At 42.9% G+C, this 23,273-nt stretch overlaps 2 protein-coding genes across 2 annotated transcripts; one reads left to right on the top strand and one right to left on the bottom strand.

Annotated features, from left to right (window-relative positions):
• Positions 1–1,939: 1,939 nt before the first annotated feature.
• MELLADRAFT_86363 (uncharacterized protein) lies at positions 1,940–4,022 on the top strand (the record flags this gene model as incomplete). Its single annotated transcript, XM_007409926.1, has 5 exons — positions 1,940–2,397; positions 2,470–2,552; positions 2,648–3,042; positions 3,103–3,358; positions 3,406–4,022. 5 exons carry the CDS (start codon positions 1,940–1,942, stop codon positions 4,020–4,022), a joined length of 1,809 nt encoding a protein of 602 aa, XP_007409988.1.
• Positions 4,023–11,486: 7,464 nt separating this feature from the next.
• MELLADRAFT_86364 (uncharacterized protein) lies at positions 11,487–11,831 on the bottom strand (the record flags this gene model as incomplete). The annotated part of the gene is made up of 2 exons (XM_007410118.1): positions 11,487–11,579; positions 11,652–11,831. 2 exons carry the CDS (start codon positions 11,829–11,831, stop codon positions 11,487–11,489), a joined length of 273 nt encoding a protein of 90 aa, XP_007410180.1.
• Between the last annotated feature and the right edge of the window lie 11,442 nt (positions 11,832–23,273).

A 23,273-nucleotide genomic window follows, 5' to 3' on the forward strand; every position in this document is an offset into this window, starting at 1 on the left:
ATTGACAAACCCAAAAGTTATTGCACCAATATAGTGAATACTATGTCATTTGCAAGGAAGAAATTACAAAATTAAGGAGTCTTTGTGGAGTCAGGTAATGTATCATGAACCTTTTTATTCTCAACATAGTATGTGAAAGAAAGACTGCCACTTTTTTCCAAAGTCTCATTGGCAAGTGAAAGATTATCAAATGTTTTGTGGTGCAAATAGTAAGCAGTACATGATTACCCAAATGTGATAAAATAAGCACAAAGGTGGGATGTGAAGTGAGGTTGCAGTGATTATTTTTTTTACATCTATAATAACATTAGAAAATAACCAAGGTTTGTAGCAGATTGAACAATATCTGAAATTGATGTGAGGTGAAGAGCGGCTTCACAGCGCGGAGAAGCAGTGAACATGGCTTCAGGTAGGTGTCAACTCCAACTTCAAAGTGAGAAATTGTGACAAACTTCATCTCATAACATTTTCAGATCCTGTTCAATCTGCTTCAAATTGACATCAGAAAGCGTTGATTGGCAAGTTTTGCAAAAACTTGTGCATCATTATCGGATACACAAATTTGGACATAAATTCATTCAAAGCACTATGAAGGCGCAGGAAATATGCTGATATCTCCCCCCCTAGATGACAAAATCAAATTTCAATAGCAGTTTGATAATACAACTTTTTTACATATCCACTCATTCATTGTGTTATTCTCAATCAAACCCTCAACAACTCTCACATTCAAGATAAAAACATCACAAACACTATGAAGTGTCAGGAAATATGCTTACATCTCTTCCCCCAGATGACAAAATCAAATTTCAATAGCAGTTTGATGATGTAACTTTTTCTCTTATCCACTCATTCATCATGATATTTTCATTCAAACCCTCAAGAACTCAAAGTTCCCCTTTTGTTCTCATTCTGACTTGGATCACACTTACACTTGTTGAAGAAATATTCTTGGGGTGTTTTGTGGTAATGAAGCACAGATTTATCCTTTAGACCTATCACTCAGCTCCCCTTCTTCCCCATTATAATTCCGCCCAATTCCTCAAAATAACCCTCTCTGGTATATTCTTTTTTGTCAGTAATGTTCGAAAACCTTGCTTTAACGACTCAACATTTCTAAATATATATATTTGCAATGCATTGATTTAATTATGATTAATTATGATTTGATATGTTTGAAAACATTTATTGGTGCAGCTGATTAATTACAACAGCTATAGATCTAAGAGAACAAAGAGAACTGTCTGACTTGTGTTGAAAACCAATGCAATACCTCTCCGTGCAACACCGCAGCACCGGCCAAAACTGAAGTGGCCGGGCCTGTCAAACTCGGCCTCGCACGTTGGATGATCTGCAGCGGATCATCCATCTTGATCTTGTATCTTGGTTTATTGTTTCTTTCCTCTCAATCACATCATCACATCGCCACCATCACCATCCTACAGGACCCTGGAATACACCCACAGAGGGTACTTACGAAAAAACCGACCTTTTGTTGACGTAGTTTTTAGATACTAGACTGCACTCTATCAAGACCTACAGAAGCACAAAAGATGCACCAGAATGAAGGCTTTCAAATTCACTAGCTCGCAGCCTGGTAGCACCAATATTACCTAAGATATATCAATGTAACGCCCAAAAAAGGGCCAAAAATCGAGGGTCGGTTTTTGGCCTTGGAGGTCGAAAAAAAAATTGCGCCATCGCGATTTACGCCGCCGTGAGACATGATGCCGGGCTCTGTCTGGGCTCATCTGATAGCCCTACTCCATGCGCATCTTTTGAAGTGCTCTGCAGCTTCATAGAGGCACTGATGCGTAGTGTAGAGGCAAAAAACTGAAAATCATGCTCCGTCAGTACCCTCCATGGGTGTATTCCAGGGTCCTCATCCTACTTCGACTTTTCCATCATCTGATCATTGACCCACACACAACACCAAGTCATGTCAACACGCTCAGGTAAACGTCTCCGGTCTCCTGTAGCTCCTGTGGCTACCAAAGCAAGCAATAACCGCAAGACCGACACTCGAAAACGTCCCAATACCAGTAATCGTGGATCGAAGCGTGCTAGAGAAGGACAACAAGACGATCAGCAAGGCAATGATTTGGATCGTGATGAAGAAAACTTACTTAATCCAAATGACGACGAGACTCATCCAGAGTTCACTTCCAACTTCCCCGAATTGACTTTTGACAACGTTGAAGAACAACTTGATAAGTGGACACTTGTAGAGCTCAGGAACGCCCTTAAGGATCAGAAAAAGCGAACTCTTAGGCACAAGAATCAAGCTCCAAGTGAGATCAAGACGTTTGTTGAGTTGGTTCGGCGGGACTACGAGAAACGGATGTTGATGGCCGCACTTATTGGTGGAATCAGCGAGACGATGATATGGTCGCTTGTGTAGGTCCATCGTGTTTAGATTCTTTTAGTTTCTGTATACTGACAAATTGCATGTGCTCATCGTGCTCTCAGTGATGCAGGTCCAAAGAAAAAAAACAAATTAAACTGTTATGCTCGATTCTTGTCCTTCGGCAAGGAGGCTCTTGAGGTTGAAGGTATGTGATGGATCTTTTTATCTATCTTTGTCTCGTGTTGTGCCAACAATTGATAAGGTATCATCTATTTGTTTCAAATTCAAATTCGAATTTAGTGCCTTCTCGAAACGTTCCAGCTGGATGGGGCCGTCGCAACAAGATACTGCGGGACAAGTGGAAAGAAAAGAGTGTTGATCAACAGATGGTATTTCGGGACCCGTTTTTCTTCGCTTTAGCCAAACTTCCCGATTTATCCTTATCGAATGAGGATCATGTTCAACTGGAAGATGACAATGGCGAGATCATCGACAACCACAATCCAGCAGCCCAAGTATCAGCCCCCAAGATTCATCAGTTATGCAAGAGCGATGAGATCAAGTATCGACCAATCTATGAAGATTTGGTAGATGTTGAGAAAGTTCATGCCAACCACGGAAAACCAGAATCAACTGACTCAATGCAAACTATGCAGCTCAAGTCTTTAGCAGCATTTCGAGCCGCACATCATGATGTAAGAAGCTTCCTTCCCGGCTAAAATCTCAAATTTCCATCACTTACATGAATCATGTAGTTTGCCACAGTGTGCCAGCGTTTCCACATTCACTATCACCTGACTGCCCTCAGCTGCGATGTTGAAGATGGCTGGAATCGAGTTTTGTCAACCGATAAGACATTCTCGACGTGGGCTGAAGAAAATTTGAAATTGTCAACGAAGTTTAAGTATTATGTCCACGGCAAGGTAGTGGCTCAGGAAATTGAAAAGAAGCTACCTCAACCTGTTGATGCGCGTAGAGGCGAACTGACTAGAGAGCTCAATAAACTGCTAAGTAAGTCTTCTTCATTCAATTTCATCTTATGACAACGTTCCATTCAGTTAACCAGTATTGTGTCACATCTACAACACAAGATGTACACATGCCCGGTAAGATCTTTCCAAAAACAGGGAATCCATTTGAAGTGATTGCAGACAAAGGTTGGCCAATCCGACTCAATCTTAAACGACCAGAAAGTTTACTCTTACCGGAAGAGTTGGCCTTGGGTTTTCGAGATTGCAACGATGCACTAAAAAAGAACTGGCTCAGCGACATTCAAAGTGGACACTTCACTATCGAAAAGATTCCAGCTTCTGAGATCATTACAATGAAAAGAAAGCCCAAAAACAAATCAAGTAAAAAATCGAAATCGAAATCGAAATCGACTCAACCACACGCAGCATCACCTGTCAACACTCAAGAACACACCCGAAATGATGGAACTGCAGAGCATGCGGAGTCTCAACCTATCCCGCGAACTCAAACAGCTCAAACCCTGCCTGATCAAACTCATTCACAACAAATTGTTGAATCATCGAGGAAAAAGAAATCAAAGAAATCAAAGAAACCAGCTAAGAAGCTTCGCCGGGATGATGATGAATCCTCCGAGTACAAGACAGCATCTGAATCTGATCCAGATGAATCTGATCTAGATGAATCTGATCCAGAGTCGAACTGAAATTCTCAAAAACGTATCACTTGATCATTACAAACAACCAGTTATAAAACCTTATTCACATCTCTTTTTGACCACACCTCCCTATTTGTACCTCAAAATTTCAACGATGTCCTTGATCTAGTCACACACATACAGTCAAACTACATCTTTGATGTCTTTGATACAATTTAAAAATTATTCGCTGCTTCTCTGTCAAGTTATCAAATGTCTTTCTAACACTTCATGTGAGTTGCAATCAATCTCATCACTTGAACTCGACCATTTCAATCATTGCGACTGATGAATCAAGTCACCTAATGATGATTATGATTCGATATAATTCAATTCACAATCACTACAAATGAATTGAAGAATCGAATCAAATCAATTACATAATTGATTTGGTTCAATCAAACCCTATCAAATCACTTTAAGAATCAATTGCTATCGAGTCAATTCATTGTTGATAGTCTATTGATGACATGACAGAGCAATTCAGATCCATAATGAATCAATTCCTTCATGAAACAAATTTGTGAATCGAGTGCAATTAAATGGATCAGTCCTTGATAAAACAAATTTGTCAATTGAGTAAATACATACATTTAAAATAGTTTAAAATCGATTCAAAAGAATCAATTCAACGAATCAAGTTGATTCTTTGATATGTCTCTTGATAGACCCCTTTCAATCAAATCATGATATTTAGCTCAACCTGAGCCCCGGACCCGTCACCCCGCGGGGTCTCCGAACCCTACCCCGATAGGGGTAGGGTTCGGAGACCAGCTATAGAACCGCAATGCTTAGGGGACCCGATCGGGTAGGGGTGCGGGCTCAAGCTCAGAAGAATAACCCTACCCGCGGGGAACCCGCGGGTAAGGCGTAAAAACACTAAGACCAGTTTTCCTTCGACTGGCTCACCGGAGTTGTTCGAAAGAAAGGTTTTGATAACATTCTTGGTAAAGACAGTAATGAAAAGGCAAACAAATATGGCCAATATAGAGTCAAAAGATGTTGGTAAAGATGGTGAAGAAAAAGTAGTGAGGAAAAACTGAGGGAAAATGAGACTAATCCTCCCCATCAATCTCGATACAAACACTTAAAGGGTTTTTAACCGATGGAAAAGGGATAGGACCAAAAATACGATACCATTCCTTGATACATAATAGTATTTCAACACTGATAGAAGATAAAGATGATCTCTGAGGCACTAAGATTCTTTTTGTCTTACTAAATGCTCCTTCGGATGAGGTGCTTGAACCAGGAATCCCCAAGTACATCTTGGCCATTTGAGCAAGGCCTGGTGAAGATCCTTCACGGAGTTTCCAAAATCCGAGAATGGTTTTTGATCGATGCGCGCGAGGCTCACCCAAGTATTGAGCTATCTCGCTTTCGATTGTGGTGGATTCGGTATGTTCTTCGGTTCCGTAGATCGCATCGTCAAGGTAAGATTTGCTCTTCTTCTTCACATGTTGTGGGATTGGAGTCGATGATGAGAACTGAGATGATTTCCTAATGAAATGTGACTTGAAATCATTCGGAGTCATTCCATAGCGACTGAAAAATGTAGCTCGATCCTGATTATACACATCAGTTCAAACATCAAAATAGAGTAAGAGCTATACATAAAGTTTGCTCACTTCGAAAAACTTCATCTTGAGTTGTGGATTGAGTATTGTCGCACAGATTGGTGCTGGTTTGCGGAGTGCATCTTTAAAGTATTCCTCAAGCTTGAGAAGCATGTCACGCGCAGCTGGTAGGAGTTGATTATGATCATATTTTTCCTGGACCTATGTAAAACAAGAAAGATTTATCAATGTTGAAATCACATTTGGGAGTTGTGAAGATGAGCAGTACATAGAAGGAACTGCACCTTCATTAAGCCCTCGATAACGACTGTATAGATGGGAATTACATCTTGCATCGTTGGGAACCTTCGTTTACACAATAGATCTGTAGCCTCACTGAGGGGTTCCAGAAAATCACACATTTGTTGAACATAGTCCCACTCGAGTGGGGTCAGAGCAAACTTGGTGGCTTCTGTACGTTCACAATACCTCATACAGGCTGCTTTGAGTCGAAGAGCTCGTTTGAGCATGAAGTACGATGAGTTCCATCGTGTTGGAACGTTGACAGAGAGCCTGTCAATGCGATCAGTTTTGTTGACAGCTTCTTGCTCGTCCGGGTTTTCGTGTGTCTTGAACTGGAAGAATTGAAGGGCTTCATCTTGCGAAGCGATGTTTTCTGTGTCATCAGTAAGGTCGGTATCAGAAGTGGCGTCGAGGGACCGAATAAGGCCTACAAGACTTGCGAAAGCTTGACTACGTTGAGGAGTCTTTCGTGTGTATATGGCTAGTCCATGAATACGTGCGTAGATTGTACTTAGATCAACTGAAGAATTGTCGGGGGGGTTGACAATCATAGCTAATGTCGGAGGAACATGGTCTTCATCCAGATTGGAGTCATCTCCAAATACCTTAAGGCCCTCCTTTGCAGCTAAATTGATTACGTGACCACAGCATCCAAGCAGCTGGTCCTCTTCAAATTCCAGATTGGGCTCTTCCAAAAGTAAACGTCCTATCTTTTTGTTAACACTTGCATTGTCCGCAGTCAAGGCAGAAATCTTTGAACAAAGATTGTATCTTCTGACATACTTGAGGAATAGTTCAGTGAAATTTTCACCGTCATGTGCTCCTGTGGTTGAGTAAGCAAACAGTTTGATCAAATGTCAGGTGACAAAACAGAATCAAATGAATGTTGTAAAACTAACCTTCAATTTGTGGCATTCCAAGCACCACATCCATTAATTTCCAATCTTTGGAGATATAATGAGCCGTAATCCCCAAAAACCCGTGATTATTTGGTGAGGTCCAAGCGTCTTGGGTGAAGGCCACATAGGACGCTTCAGCAAAACATACATCCTTTATGTAGTTTTCAAAATTCTGACAGACCTTTCTACAGTGCTGAGCAATTGAATGACGCTGTACAAGCATGCCGCTGATCTGAGGATTTGCAAGTAGAAGAAGCTTTTTGAAAGACGACTTATTGACAATAGCGTAAGGAAGGTCACAGTCGGCTATAAAATAGGAAATTGCTGTTTTTAAAGTTTGAATGTTGAGTGTATCAACTGGTTCAGCCTTGAATTTCTTCAAGAATCCATCAAGACTTGATTGATTCTGCGAGTTTTCACTATGTTCAGTAATATTGTGACCTTCTAAATGAGTCTTCATTGACTTTGTACTTCCGGTGGCATCCTCCTTCATCTTTGCACCACATTCCTTGCCAGTGATAGGGTCAGAGAAGTTACATCGGCTATAGCCTTCTCCTTGTTTTGATCCGGGGAACTTTGTAAAGTGTGACCAAACAAAACTGACTCGGCCACGTTTACGTCCTTCAACTCCAGTAGATTCATCGCCAGGTTGATCGAGGATAGGAAGACCTGGGGTTGATGCTTCAGCAGAGGTACCAGATGACATGACGATAAGGGAATTTGAGCAACAGTAGGCAATAGTCTGTCTACGGAATTTAGAAATCAATCGATTATTGATGTTTTTTTTGCTTTTTCCATCAAACTCGTACCAATGTCTCCATTATAATGTGTTGAATCAGGATGAATCTCACATGGAAGGCAGAAGTGACATCACTTGGCATTCCTATGACATATTTCAAACTCAACAGGATACTTGAATTTTACTACAACAGCTTCAAGAAGGTGCGATAATATAAATTAGCTTTGGGGCCCCGCGGTTTGACCGCGGGCCCCGAAGGGGCCCCGAAGGGGCCCCGAAGGGGCCCCGAAGGGGCCCCGAAGGGGCCCCGAAGCCTTCCGGGTACCCTAGGGTAGTAGGGTCGAGCTTTGGGATGCCCCCAGCCTCTCGGAGAGTGGTCGGTTAGGGGTCGGGTAGGGTTAGGGTTCACAGCTTGCCTTTCGGGTTAGGGGTCGGGATTGCTGTTACCCGCGATTTTGGCCTCGGGGCTCAGGTTGATATTTAGCCTTATAAACCTTTGGGTCATTCGAACCAAGTCATTTAACATACCTACGTGCAATTTATCTTCTTTTGTATGAGATTAATAATACATCATTTAATCGATTCTTCTTTTTTAAAATCAAATCAATTTCATGGTGTTGGTTTATTCTTTTGAATCACAACAATCCAATCGTAACTTATCAAAGTCTCTCCCGCCCGAATGGTCGAGGGAGGATCCAATCGATTGTTTTCATTTAATGTTTAGATATCCTTTGTTACTTACATCTGATCGATTTGATCCAAATGAATTGCATGGGTTGTTGATTCACTCTGATTCACTTCATCTCATCAATATTTGCTCATTTGAATCCATTTGGTCTCTTTCCACAAAGAAGACATCTGCAATACCTAAGGACCTATTCAAATGCAGTCATGTTGATCATGCTACATCATGTATTGGCATGAGTTGACAGTTGCCAACTCGAAAAGTGATGACGCCATCCCAAAAGAAAGTATAGTTTCAAGTATACATAATATTGGTGTGCGTGCTTGAGTGGTAGAGCGAAGGTCAGCTCGATCTTAACAGTGAGATAGGTGGTTCTTCTGTACAAGGGGATGGATTGAAGCAAGCACGCCCGGTTGGATGAAGTCTTCACAAGCCCTTCAAGGCCTCTGAGGACTGGCAAGTTTGAGAAAGGTGAGCGAGGGTGAGCGTTGAAGAGGGAGATGCGTTTTGACATAGTTAGTGTACATAAGGTAGAAGACAAAGTCACCATATGTGTCTGGGTATACCTGACACGGGTTCCAATGAGTCATCTGATTGATCTGGAAGCTCTCAAATTGATCTGAGGCTCTCACATTGATCTGGGGCCAGATTGATTGAGGAGCTCAGATCGATCTTGGGACTCTCAAATCGATCTGAGAGGCCGCAGATCGATCTAAGAGCTTGCAGATCAATCTGAGTGATCTGAGAACCTTTGAGATTGTGAACTTGAGATTTTTTCTTGTTTTCAATTGATAAAAAACAAAGATAATGCTTATGAGAGACAACTTGAGCACTTTCAAGACTTGAAAATGACTTGGACAGTAATTATGAGTGTAAGTTTTTCCGCTCTAGATCATCTCAAGTGATCTAGCGCAGACGTTCAAGTCAAATTCCGGTGACATGGCGCCCCGTTTCATGGCTTTGGTACTCGACCGGAGTAGGCGCCACAGGTGCTCATAGCAAGCTGGCGGCGATTTCCAATCGGACCCTTGATCTAGCCCAAATCCGCAACAGGGCTGCACTCAAAGCCTTGTTTTTGAAAGAAGCAATCAAATTCCAATCCAATGATACAGAAAGCAGTGATGTGCCTTCAACCAAGCCAGAACCCAAGTGTCAAGCGTTTGGAGCTTGATGGTTTGTAAATCATGGATCAAAGCTCACGGTGGAAGAGGAAGTGGATACTTACCTCAATGGGCCAACACACAAACTGAACCGCCGGGAAATACGGCCGACAGTGCGGTGTGGTACGGTCTAGACACCGTAGGCTGCGGTACGACAGACTACGGTCTGACCGTACCGTAGTGGGGTAAACCCCCAGGAATATGGGGGTGGGTACCGTACCGCTGTCACCGTATTCGGAGTATATACCACCGTAGTTTGGAGTGAGTACGGTCACTCCGGTATTACTCAGCGGCCCATTTACAAATCCCAAGATGGTAAGAAACCAACGCTTCTCTTTTACCTCCAAAGACAAGGAGCAAACTGAAGCAGACTTGATTCCATCTTCACAATGAAACTTGAAACAAAAGCAACGTAATCATGATACTGATGATTCTGAAGGTGGAACCGGTTTCGATCGCATCTCGGACGCTAAACGTCGACAGTTCAATCACAGGGGCAAAAATTGATGCTCACAACTATGTGAGCGTTGAAATTTTCCTGTTTTGTTCCCATTTGTTTCCCATTTGTTTCCAATTTGTTTCCAATTTGTTTCCCATTTGTTTCCCATTTGTTTCCCTTTTCTTTCTGTTTGTCAGCTGATTACGTGATCATCAGGAACTGAGCAGACAAACTAAGCCTTCCTCAGCATTTATTCCTGAGCAAAGAAGTCTGAGGAATGGCTGATCCATCTGCTCAGCTGATCCTGAGCGGCATTCCCTGGTTCAGTAAGCTCCAAGGGATGCCACCAATGTATAGCTTAGGGGCTGAGCTGAACTGAGTATTCCCTTAGCTAAGTCTCTGAAGTATCCCCCAGATGGATCACAGAGCGCCAAGCTTGCGTCAAGCTTGATGGCTCCGGAATGAAGCCTGAGGCCCGTCTGCTTGTTCAACTGAGCTGCTCAGTTATTCCTCAGGGGCATCCCTGAGATCAGGAGGATCCGAAGGATTTCACTGCTCATTGGATGAGGGGCTGCTCAGTTATTCCTCAGGGGCATCCCTGAGATCAGGAGGATCCGGAGGATTTCACTGCTCATTGGATGAGGGCCTGCTCAGCTAGTCCTCAGGGGCATTCCTGGCCGGATCAGAAGGATCCAAAGGATGTCACTGAGTATTGGCTGAGGGGCTGCTCAGTTGATCTCAGCCCCTCAGTGTGAAAAACTTTATCCGGGGATATCACTGAGGATTAGCTGAGCAATGAGCAGATGGGATGACACTTTTATCAGGCTTCATTCCTTAGCAAGGAAGTCTGAGAAAAGTCTGGCCCATCAGTGATCCAGTCAGGGGATGCTACTGAGTATTTGCTGAGCAGCTCAAATGGGACCCCCCTGGGCAGGCTTCTTCACTGAAAAATGAAGCCTCAGGAAGGTATAGTTCATGTGCTCATCTTCATTTTGAACAAATTGCTGAGTATTCAGTGCCTCATGAGCTGATCCTGAGTACTCATTGGGAATCAGTTATTGCTCATCCAAGATGGAAATGAGCCTTCTCAATAAATGTCAAGTAAAATATGAGAACCACAGGATGATCACCTGAACACAAACAAGATTGTGAATTGAATCAATCTGAAAGAAAATGAATCTTTTTTGGAGAATTCCAAAAATTCTACAACGCTCACATGTATGTGAGTATCTATTTTGGCCCCTGTGAATAGTGCTGCCACCAATGAAGCTGATGACAATGTGGATGGTACCCCAATAGCTACTGGTGATGGTGAAATGGGTGAAAGTCCATGTCTTCCTCTTTAATCAATCGTTTTTTCTCTTTTTCTTTGTGTTTGTGTCCTTCTTACTACATCTTTCAAGTCACTCTTTGATTTGATCGATCCTTTTGTGCTTCTTAAATCCTTCGAGTCACTCTTTAATCTTTCATCAATAGTCCTGCCAGACATGGATCTAACTTAAAGCCCACGTTCTTGAGAGATTCTAGAAGCAATGATCAAGTCTTGTGGTTTCTTCTTTAGCTTTCGTATGTATCTTTTCAAGTACATTGAGTGGAAGGAAAGTAAAATCAAGAGCTGTGTCCTCAGTAGCGGGTCCATCTTCTTCATATGATCCCAGACTCGTTCCAAATTGAAAGTTCCATCGCTTCGGCCTAATATTCAAACCAACCTGCCAATTTATCTTTGGGTATATAAATTGGCCAATTATCAGGGTAAGACATATACGGGAAATGGTCTGCCCATATCTATAAAACAAAGTGTTAAGCAACAAGAGAATCAATCTAGATCTATCTTGACGCTAAATCTTGATGACTTACAGGATTGTGTAAACAGAGTGAATGATACCGTTTTTGCCATGAATCTCCTGTTTGTTGATTCTTATTCACAATCAGCGTACTCAAGCCGAGCAACTTTGAACACGCTGCTAACATCAAAACACTCTGACCCGCGCCAATGATCATAACCGTTGGTTGAGCTGAATTTGATAAGAACAACATTAGCGCGGATTTCAAAGTGAGATCTAGTAGAATCAAGTAATTCAATTTGTCATTCTTTTACTACCTATATGGTCAATTTGATTTTTTGATTGTAGCCAACCGTGGACTACGGTCACTACGGTCACTACGCTTTGGTCCGCTACGGTAGTGACCGTACCGTAGTGACGGGTTGACCTAGTAATACCATTGACTACACTACGGTTACGGTGAGGTTTAGAAATTAAACCTCATTGTACCGCCGCCGAGGCCGTAGTGCACTTCACAACGGGCCGGTTTGTGTGTTGCTTGTGCTCACCTAGCTGTGCCCGCCACAAGTGTCTCTTCCGAACAAGTTTTCTCAGGAGGCAGTCGTCTATGGACTAAATATTGGATGAGCATGAAGGCCTTCACTTGTGAGGCTCTGTTGTGTGTAAAAAGCTGGATCAAGTTTGGTTTAGGACGCATTTAAGCAACCCTTATGAAAAATAAAACCTTTTGTTTTAATTGTTACCCGTATATTTAGAAGATACAATGTATCCATCTATACCTACAACACTCTGAGCCGTTTTCCAAGTGAAATCGTGTCAGCTCATCAATCTTTAATGCCTGAGTTTGGGCCCCAGAGCCATAACAAAAGCCCAAGAGAGGGCTATTCTCGGGCCTCACCAGCTTCTGAGCCTGTCCAGGACGGGCTCTGGCAGAGCCTTAGTTTAGACCAGCACAAGGCTTTGTTACAGCGTTTTTTTGACCGTTGTCGTAGTCACTCAAGATGAGAGGCTGGTACTGGCACGGATTGTGTTTGTCTTCCTCTCACATTTTTCTGGTAGAAAGACAAAGTTGAATTAGTCTTCATCTAGATATCTCAGTAGTTTTGAAACAAGACCAGTACTTACAATTTTCCCAGTTTTCTATTGCACCTTGCACACGCCCCTTGATCATCACAATCTAGCTTCCACAATGACAGTGGAGTGTCTTGTGTGAAACAGCCTTGGTTGTCTTGCAAAGAGTACAAGGAGTGTTTGGCTCAGACAAGGGACATGATCTGATGACATCCTGTTGGGGTGTCTTACCGCAACCGTTCTTGGTTTGTTTGTTGGTTTCATCCTTTTCAGATTCATCTTCAATTACAATCAATTTTTCTGATTCACCCTTTCCACATTCATCCTTTTCGCCTTCATCCTTCTCAGAACCATCTTCAATAACAATGACATCAACTATATCATGAGATGTTCCTACCGCTGAATCTAAATTTTGTTTGACCATTTTTGAGGATAGATACGAGCAATACCGCACCCGCTCCACAACTTTTTGCAGTTGTGTTGCGGTTGCGTTGAGTTTTTGGGGACCGCAATGGGACCGCTATATGTTGCGGTCCCAGTGCACCGCAATCCCGGTCAGAAATACCCGGGTCCTCAAAAACCGCACCAAAATAGTGCTTCAACCCGCTATATTGTGGATATAGCGGAATGAAACCCTTCTACCACAAGTCTGTGTACAGGGTCAACGTCCTACTCCTCCACTCAACTCTCATCCAAGTGTCCTATCATGGAAAGTGGCGCTTGGATTGTTCAAACGCTGGAAGACCACCCCTGGAGCCCCTGGACAACATCTCACCTTTGGCTGACATTGGTTCACTTTTGATTTGGATTTTTTGTGCTGATAAGAGGTTCACAGACACTCTTTCACTTTCATTCCCCTCAAATCCAGTCTCCTCAAATCCGATCTTCAAATTCACCTTTCTTATATACCTAATAACTAATCTTAGTTTGTTTTCTTACTTACGATGAACACCACTACTCAAAACTCTCAAAGCAATACGCTCCAGGTTCCTGTTAAGTCTTCCACTAGAAACCTTTGGCCAGCAAGCCCTTCTCGCACCCAGCCGGGCTTTGTCACGACTCCAAACGACTCCCAGACAGCTCTGAGTTGACCATCTAGTCCTGGAACTGCAAATGGATTAACTCAAACACTTTCTTGTCGACCTGCTTTACCTTGCCCGGCCGTTAAGAGCCCAAAACCAGCTTCCAAAGGAAAGGTAAGGACTTTGTTTGGATTGTTCACCACGCCAGCCGATGTTCAAAGTGGATCTCTTCACTACATCAACTTGCAGACTTGATCTTCGGCTAGCAAGCATGTGAGGTCACCCTCAGCTACTTTGTCGGGTGGCACATCCCAACCATCAAAGAGAAGATATAAGACCAAAGCAGATGTAAGTTTTAGGTTATGAATTTTTATTCTAGTTATTCTATTTCATCATTCAGCATTTCTCTTCCTTTCAAATCAGTCATGGTATTGATTTGATTAATTATTTTTCATGCCTATGAGATACCACAAGACATCGATATGGATCAAGAGTCCGATGTTGAGATCATCGAAACCCATGAACCTGGCTATAACGCATCTCGGACTCACAATGTCCAAGATCTCCTTAAATACTTTCATCCGCCCAAAGTCAGTGATTCCTCTTTTCTCAATTCTTGGCCATAGATACTAACTAACCATACTTCCTCTTCTCCAGGACCAAGATTACAAATGTTGTTTTTTTCACAAGCTTTTCAAAGGCGACAAAACGAAGACGTCATAATTTAACTTATGTGGGCATTGTGATGGTAGCGCTACCCAACCTGTGTGCAAGCAGCAACATAAAGCTGTTGCTGCGGGCTTCAACCTTCCTCCTTCTTATACTGACAAGCAACAGTCCCTTAAAAAAACAACAAAGGGACTTTATCATCCTTTGTAAGTGGGCCACCGTTCACAGTAGAACTTCTCAATATGCTATTAGTCTTGTGGATCATCCGGCACGCCCTGCCTTGGGCCCAATTTGAAGACCTGGCCCTTTGTGCCACTTTCAATTTGGTCAATCGAGGTGCAACTGTCCGATCAAGGACATGGGCTGCACAACAATCTGTTGTGCTTTATTCAGCATTGCACCATAAAGCAATTACCACCTTTAAGGTAAGTTTATGCCATTTCGATTTCTCTATGTAGATTATGAATCTCAAAATCAAATTGATTGAATTTAAACTACTGATTTTAACAGGAAAACCGGGGCAAATTCTGTTTGGTACACAACATGTGGACTACTAAAGGAAACCGGTATGCTTTCATTGGTGCGACTGCGAACTACATTGACAAGAATTGGAACTAAAAATTGACACACCTGACACTCAAGATGGTCACCTGGCGACATTTTGGGGCTCTCTTGGCAAGACCACTTGGCCGGTTTTTGATACATCATGCTCTTCACACGAAGATAAGTATCATGTTTTCATTTTTCTTATAGTACCTTACGATTGCTAACTTTTTTGTCCTTTATCTACATGTTAGCGCAAACCACTGACAGTGGCGGCAATAACAGTCCTATGGCTGACAAAATGTGGTCGATGTTTGCGGCTGCAGAGGAACCAGTCAATTGGGACAGCTCGGCACACCATGTCCGCTGCTATGCCCATAAGTTGAACCTCACAGTGGGGCATGGTCTTTGAATTCTTGGTCAGAAGGTCAATACGGCAAAACCGTCAATTCCGAATGGTGTGCCCCTCCCTATCCCAGTCCTTGAGGTAAATGTTGGCAAGGATGGACTTGCTATTGACAAATCCGATTCTGAAGAAGAGAACAATTTTGGGTTACCTGACAAACCTGATGGAGTTGATGAAGAGGACACTTATGAGGTTGCCAATGTAGATGGTGCAGTATGTGAGAAAGACAATACTGTAGCTATCACCCTTGCAAAGGTCAGTCTTGATGTTATCATACTTGTTTCTACACTATGATTGCAAGTGATACTCTGTTTTGACTGCATATAGGTCGGCAAAGTCAGTGGCCAAATTGCTAGCAGTGCAGCAAGGCGATCAGATTTTAAGGCACGTTCCAAGCGACTGGAATATAGAGGTAGGATGCTCAAGCGTCCTTGCAAGACGCGTTGGAACAGCCATTACAAAAGCCGAAAGATAGCATGCAAAGCTCAGGAGGTATGTATTCTTTCATCCATTTACATCATCCAATCTATACTGATTATTTATGATCTACAGGTGATTAAATCAATGCTTGCAGCGGATCAAAAGGCCTGTTTCTTTAAGGGGGTTACTATCTCTCCGGTCAAATGGCACGCTGTTGAGTTGGTCAATAAAATTCTCAAGGTAATCTTTGCTCCTTTTCGGCAGGCATTCAAATAAATCACTGACCCTCTTATGTTTTGGTAGACGTTTGTAGATGCCACTGCTCGTGTTAAGGGCAATGGACCTACAGGTTGTATAGTCCTAGCAGAATACAAATGTGTCATTGCCAAACTTAAACTTGTTAAAATTGAATCATCAAAATACTCAAGCCTTGAAAAAGCAATAGACGAAATGATCAAGTGGCTCTCAAATTATCAGGAAGAAGCTGCAGGATGTGAAAGCATTGTTCTAGCCACGATCCTGAACCCACGCTTTTGGGGGAAGTTTTTTGAGCTCCATTAACCTGAACACACCATCTCTGCTGATGCACTAATCAATTACGCTATCACCAAACACATGGAACTTGAAGAATCTGAGGAGCAAGAGCCAACCCCATCTCCTGACAATGACACTATTTTGGCTGAGATCAACGCCTTTGACGTCTTTGGAGTTGCAGGCTCCAGTGCTACCAAAGCATCTAATTCCGACCTTGAGGAATTTTTGCAAGTACTTGTATGATGAAGAAGGACCAAACTCCATTCGGATGGTGGAAAGCATGTACATTTTGGTTTCGTAATTGCTTTGATTGGTATCACACTGACCTTCGTACCTGGCTGCAATGCCACTGGCGCTCCGCCCAAAACAGCGGAAGCGGTGCGGCAGCGGAGCGGCCGCCCCGCCTGCACTATGCTTTTAGCCATATAGCGGGTGGGGCGCCCCACTATAGCTATACTCAAAACCTAACCCAGATAGCGGTTTACCTTGCCGCACTGTATAGCGAGATATTGCTGTGCTATCTGGGGTCATAGCGTGTCATAGCGCGGTTTTGCACCAGAGCGCCCTAGCGCCCCACAGCGCCCCACAGCGCCCCAGAGCGCCCTATATTAGCACTCAGACATATCAGCGGCACCAAAATTAAACCGTTCCACAACCCTTCCACCTCACCTCATTACATCAACACACGTTTCTACATCGGCCCACCAAGCGGTATAGCTTATCGATCCAACGATCTGGCAATTCCACCTCCACAGATGCAAGTTTGACAATTCCACCTTCACCGTTGCACGATGCTCGTTTTTTTCTTCCAATCACAACCTTTGACTGCTTGGTTAAAAGGTCCTCATGGTGAGTGTATATTTTTCTTCCCTTCGATCTTTATATCATTACTCGATTGATATCTTTTTGTTTACTACTGAGACTCATTCTTATCTCACTTATCCATTAACTTCACTCATTTGTCAACTTTTCTAGATTATTGTTCCCAATATCCAGATCTAAAATCAGTCATGAATCCATCCGTCCCCGATGCTCGAAACTACACTCAAACTACGTTACAGCTTGTACCCAGCTCTCTTGCTCTACCTGCGACTAGTACTAGTACCTCATCGTCAGCTCGAACCCTTCGCCCACGTAGTCCTGTCCGCCCTCGACCTGGGTTTATCACACAGTCTCCAGACTCCCGACGAGCTCTTCAGTTACCATCTGATTATGAAGAAACCGACACCGAAGAACATCAATCCGAAACTGAGCTTGTCTCAGCATCCTCATCTGTTCAATCTCACCTGCAGAAAAGGGTCCCCAAAGGAACCAATCGCAATATCGGCAAAGGTAACAGAAAAAGTACTACCTCTCGTAATTGTTCGGATTCGTCCAATGCATCTCAAACTCGATCAGCTCCTGTGAAGAAGAAAAAGAAATCAGCAGTTCAATCAACAGTTCAAGAGGTATGTACTCACCTTTTCTTTACATTTTTTTCACTCCATCCTTTCTTTATCTTATCGTCGTTCTCACTTTTCATTTTTCCTTTTCCGTTATGTTTTCCTTTGTCTTCCAAGGCCTACAAGATCCCTACTGGAGTCGATGTTAATCAAGACTCGGATATTGAAGTTGTTGAGACACCGGGTGTCCGGCGTGAAGCTGGTCGAGTCGAGAAATGCTTGGGTTACTACCATCCCCCAATTCATGTGAAAGGCGAGGTTAGTCTTTATTATATTTATTACATTATCCTACAAACTCCTTACTAACATCATTACCTTAGTCCGGGGATGATCCACGTAAATACAAGTGTAAATTCTGTCATGGGTACTTTGTCAGGGGACGACGTAGCTATTTCAACCTCTACTCTCATCGAGATGGAGCCAAAGACCGACCTTCTTGCCCAAATCGACACCACGCGATCCAACAAGGCTATGTTCTACCTTGAACCTGGCGACAACAGCAAGACAAAATCGTTCGAGTGGCTTCCACCAACCCAAAGTCTACTCTTGACTCATTCTTATCTCAATCCACTTTCAGCGTGGAACTTTTCAACACTGTATTGGTATTGTGGATCCTGCGTCATGCCCTTCCCTTCTCACGTTTCAAGGACCCTGCCCTCAGAGCTGCTTTCAAATTGTCCAATCGATCAGCCAATTTACGAGGTACCACCTGGGCAACTGAAACCGCCAAGGCTATCTATAAGGAGCTCTCGGCCACGGTGATTCAAAACCTGAAGGTAAAGATTGATACTCTCATCCTATCTGCCAATTTCTTCCTTATAAGTAGATCTGTACTGATATATTTTCTACTTGCGTATATTGATTACAGTCAAATAAAGGTAAATTTTGTCTCATTTACGACGTTTGGACCACCAAGGGTCGCCGTAAGGCATTTATCGGTGTCTCAGCCACCTACATCGACGACGACTGGAAATTCCAGACCCACCATCTCACTCTCAAGTTAGTCACTTGGCATCATGCCGGCCGACTTCTTGCACAGCCGGTAGGTAGGTTCTTAATCGCAAATGGATTACATAAAAAGATAAGTCGTGTTCTTGTATTTTTAGAAATCTTTTCTTTTCTTTTATACTTTCTTTTATACATATGCTAACCAATTCATCTTGTCATCTTCACATGTTGGCTCAGACAACCGATTCTGCAAGTTCGAATGCAACCATGGCCAGCGAACTCTCTGATATGTTCAAGCAAGCCGACGACCCGGTGTTTTGGGACTCTGATGTTAATCAAGTTAAGTGTTATGCGCATAAGATTGGACTTGTTGTTAAAGCCGGGCTCAAGGCGTTAGGTATGAGTGCTGGACACACCAAACCTACAACAACACCAGGAGTGACCTTACCTACGCCCATCATGACCCTGAACGAGGGAGATGAAGAAGTCCTAATTGATTCTTCTGATGATTCTCAAGACGATATGGATTCTGATGATGAACCTTTGGATTTGGATGACTGCAATTCTGACCACGGCTCTGACAATGATCGACCCAATGGTCACTCTAAGGTGGCTCTGGCTGTTCGTAAAGTAAGTGATTAGTTTTCATTTTCGATTCTGCTGATTCAATATTGATCTGATTTTGTTGTGTTACATTCAGGCAAAAAAATTCAACGGTTTATGTACCAGGAGCTCAGCAAGACGTCGAGAGTTTATTGCCAAGGCTGAACAATTGGGATACAAAGGCCGGTCACCTATCTCCGGCTGGGGAGTTAGATGGAACATCGATGTCGACTACCTCAAAAGGTTGAGTGATGCGCGGGATGTAAGTAGTATTCTGTTCTTTTGTCTATTCTTTTCTCTTCATCTCATCATTCTCATTCAATCTTTTCTCAATTTATAGGTTGTGGATGCGATCCTTCTTATAAGTGATCGGAAAACTCAATACTTTCAAGGGCTACATATAAGCAGTGATGAATGGGATGCAATCGAGACCCTAGTCAACGTCCTTCAGGTAAGGTTTCATATTTGTTATTTGTCTCTATGTTTTTTCCTGTATTTAATCATTTTTTATTTATTTTCAATCTCATCATAGGTATTCCTGCATGCTACCAAACGAATGGAAGGCAACAAAGCAACCGGCTGTGTTTTACTTGCCGAATACTCGCGGGTCATCTCTGAGGTCGATAAACTCCAAGCAGCCTGTGGCGACTCAGAACTCAGGCAGATGCTTACGGTGATATGCACCAAACTTGAAGGGTATCAAGAGGAGGCAGTTGCCTCGGATGCAATTGTCTTATCTACTATTCTTAATCCGCGATTTCGAATGCGATTCTTCGATCTCAATTACCCTGAAGAGGCCAGTCGAGCAAAATGTATCTTTAACCGCGCTTTTGAAGAAGCCCTTGATCAATGGCCTGAAGAACCAATTATTTCAATCTCTGACAACGAAGAAAACCAAGCCCCTTCCATCTCACCTGACACCAATTTTTCTGAGTTTGACGTATTCACAACTCAAGTGGTATCTCAGTCCGCAGCTGATAGACGCCGAGAGGAACGTGCAAGTTATCTAGAAGGTGCTCATCTTTTGCTTGCCGGTCAGAATGAGCTGGATTGGTGGAGGGTTAGTCTTCAGTCTCTCATATTCAATATCCTTTCTCTTTGAATTTCAAGCTGATGGTTTATTCTTCTGCGTACAGGACCATGAAAAAGACTTTCCCGTCCTTGCCTCACTTGCTCGCGATTACCTAGGCTTATCTGGCACTTCTGCCCCATGCGAGAGGACCTTTTCTTCTGCAGCAGACATTGCTGTACCTGGTCGAGCATCGCTCACTGGCAAAATGATCCAGAAACTTGTAGGTGTACGTGAATGGTTAAAATCAAAGATCACGTTGTCAGGGACTTTTGCAGAGGCTATAGCCTATGTCCGAGCTTACGAACATGGGCTAGCAAAAAGGCTAAAAAGTAGTTTATTTAATGAATTCTGAATTCCTTTTCATAGTCTCATTATCAATTGATTGTTTCCTTTTCCTGGTCCTATCCCCACCCCGTCTACCTATTACATCAATATCTACCTCCCTAAACAATTTAATCTCTACCTTCCCAATTAATGAAAAATAAAAAAAAACGATTTCTTTTTTTTCTCGTGCTATTTTCTGCCCTTGTGGTTTCATTCTTTCAAGAGATTTGTGCGTGTTTTGATCTCTATTGCTATTGATCATTCCTTTGGACCTATTTTATTGTTTTCTTTTTGGCCCTCACGTTTTTTCCATTTGTGCGCATTCTAACAATCCCCTCTCTGCCATCAATGATCATACAAAGTGACCAATTTGTGCTAAAACCCATCTTGACCAACCGCGCGCGCTTTTTCGCGCTAGCTGACCAAAGAAAAATCAGAGCGAAGCGGAGCGACGTAAAATGTCGCACCGCTCTAGAACTTCATAGCGACACCAAATTTATAGCGTAGCAATATGGCCTCTTATCATAGCGCCATATCGCTCCGCTCGTAAAATTGGTGTTTTTAGCGCAGCGGAGCGAAGCGCGGTGGCGTTGCTGGCTGTCTCTGTACAGGAACATCATCACCAATTTCCCATCCTTGCCAAGCTAGTGGGAGATTATCTCTTGGTTTCTGCCACATTGTGTGCTTGCAAGCAAACTTTTTCGGCAGCTGACAATGTGTGCACTCCATCACAAGGTGGCATGTTGCCTAAAACTATGGAGCGGTTAGTAGGTTCTCAAGCTTGGCTTAAGGAAGGTATTTTACAAGACGGGGATTTTGCAGAAGCTTCAAAAGCTCTTCAAGCGCTGATTGAAAGTGTAGCCAAAAAAAAGAAAAAGTAGTCTGGTGATGATTGTTTCTTTTCTTTTCTTATTCAATCAACTTCAATATCTATTTATAATACAAGTAAGATATTTTAAATCCATCTTATGTTGTCTCTCTTGTCTCATCTCTCTTTCAACAAACAAATGTTTGATTTTTAATACAAGTTCAATTTTTTGTGTGCCTGTCAATATTGCCCATATCTGCGCAATATTGCTTGAATATTGTGCAGCAGTCAATATTTTGGCAATATTGTGATTTCTCCACACCAAAACCTTGAGAGATTTTTTTTTCAAAAATTGCGGTAGGTTGTGTAGCGTTTGATTGCGCTACAGGAGCAACACAACGGAAATGGGTGAAATTCCATTGTGTTGCATTGCGGTTTTGGTGTTGGTTCTACTACTTACCTCTACACACAACTCTCCAGTTCATGGAACTCCGCACCAATTTGTGCCTTGGTAGGTGCTCACACTCAAGAAATAATTTTTTTGGGAAGTACTTAATTAATACTTAGGGTGTGTTGCCTTAAGGAATTTCTGACCAGAAATCACATTCTGGATTTTTTTAATGCAAAAATGAAACATGCACCACCAAATAGACACTTTAAATTTTGCAGAATGTGATTTCTCACCAGAAATTGCTTAAGTGAATGTGCCCTCAATGTTGTTCCCAAAAATCTTGTCCCAGTTTTCCCCCACAACTTGAGCAGTTTGCTGGAATTTTTGGCAAGCTTTGTAAGAATGACACTACAAAGTAGCATCTGGTCTTGAAACAAAATCAAGGATCAAGTGACCGCTTCACTGTCAAACTTGAGCTGGTTTTCAGCCGCAGAGACAAGCACCCTTTGCTGGTCTCTATAAACATTCAAGCTGGCTTGTTTGAAAGGGACCGTATTGTGTTCTTGTTATGAGCCCTGAATGGGTATTATGCTTGTATGCTAGTACTGAGACTCCACTCTATCTGAGACCTGGCAAGTCAGAGTTTTCACATCTTTACGTTGCAATCTCATTATAGTACAAGACCACCTTTCTTTGTCCCTGGATCAATCCCTCTCGAAGTCCTAATAGTTCTATAGCTAACCTAATCTACATTCAGCATGGCACTATAATGCTGTTGAGATATATGCTGAAGATGGCTTATACACCATGTCCGTGTGGTGTTTTCTTGTCACCAAGCGCACACAAGTTGCCTTTGTGCCTCAAAGGCAGTCTGTGTGGTGTTTTCTTGTCAACAAGCGCACACAAGTTGCCTTTGTGCCTCAAAGGCAGTCTGTGTGGTGTTTTCTTGTCAACAAGCGCACACAAGTTGCCTTTGTGCCTCAAAGGGAGTCCGTGTGGTGTTTGCTCATCAATGAGCGCACACAAGTTGCCTTTGTGCCTCAAAGGCAGTCCCTGTGCACTCGTTGTTGGGCCACTGCCACAAGGACACAGTGTATAGCTGCAAGAGACTCGGATACCTGGCCACTTCAATGCTGTCTGCCTACAACTACAAAACAGTGAAAGAAACAACACTTGCCCAGGCTGCCCAAGAGTCCCAGATGCGGCCAAGACAGTGAATCCATTGATCTGAAAAACTACACCACAGGAGGGCATGGTCCACCTGTGGGAAGCCTGGATCAATGGCCCAAAGACCACCAATCTTTGCAGAGTGATGGGTAGCCTGTAGGTAGGCCCTATGCAGACTACCTTCAGGACAACTTGGTGATTGGTCTACAGGTGGCTTGTGGCCTACGGACAGCCCTTGGAAAGTCTTTTGGGCAAAAAAAGTGTGCATTTGAGCA

The sequence above is a fragment of the Melampsora larici-populina genome (genome assembly GCF_000204055.1).
Source record: "Melampsora larici-populina 98AG31 unplaced genomic scaffold MELLAscaffold_18, whole genome shotgun sequence".
Classification (NCBI taxonomy): domain Eukaryota; kingdom Fungi; phylum Basidiomycota; class Pucciniomycetes; order Pucciniales; family Melampsoraceae; genus Melampsora; species Melampsora laricis-populina.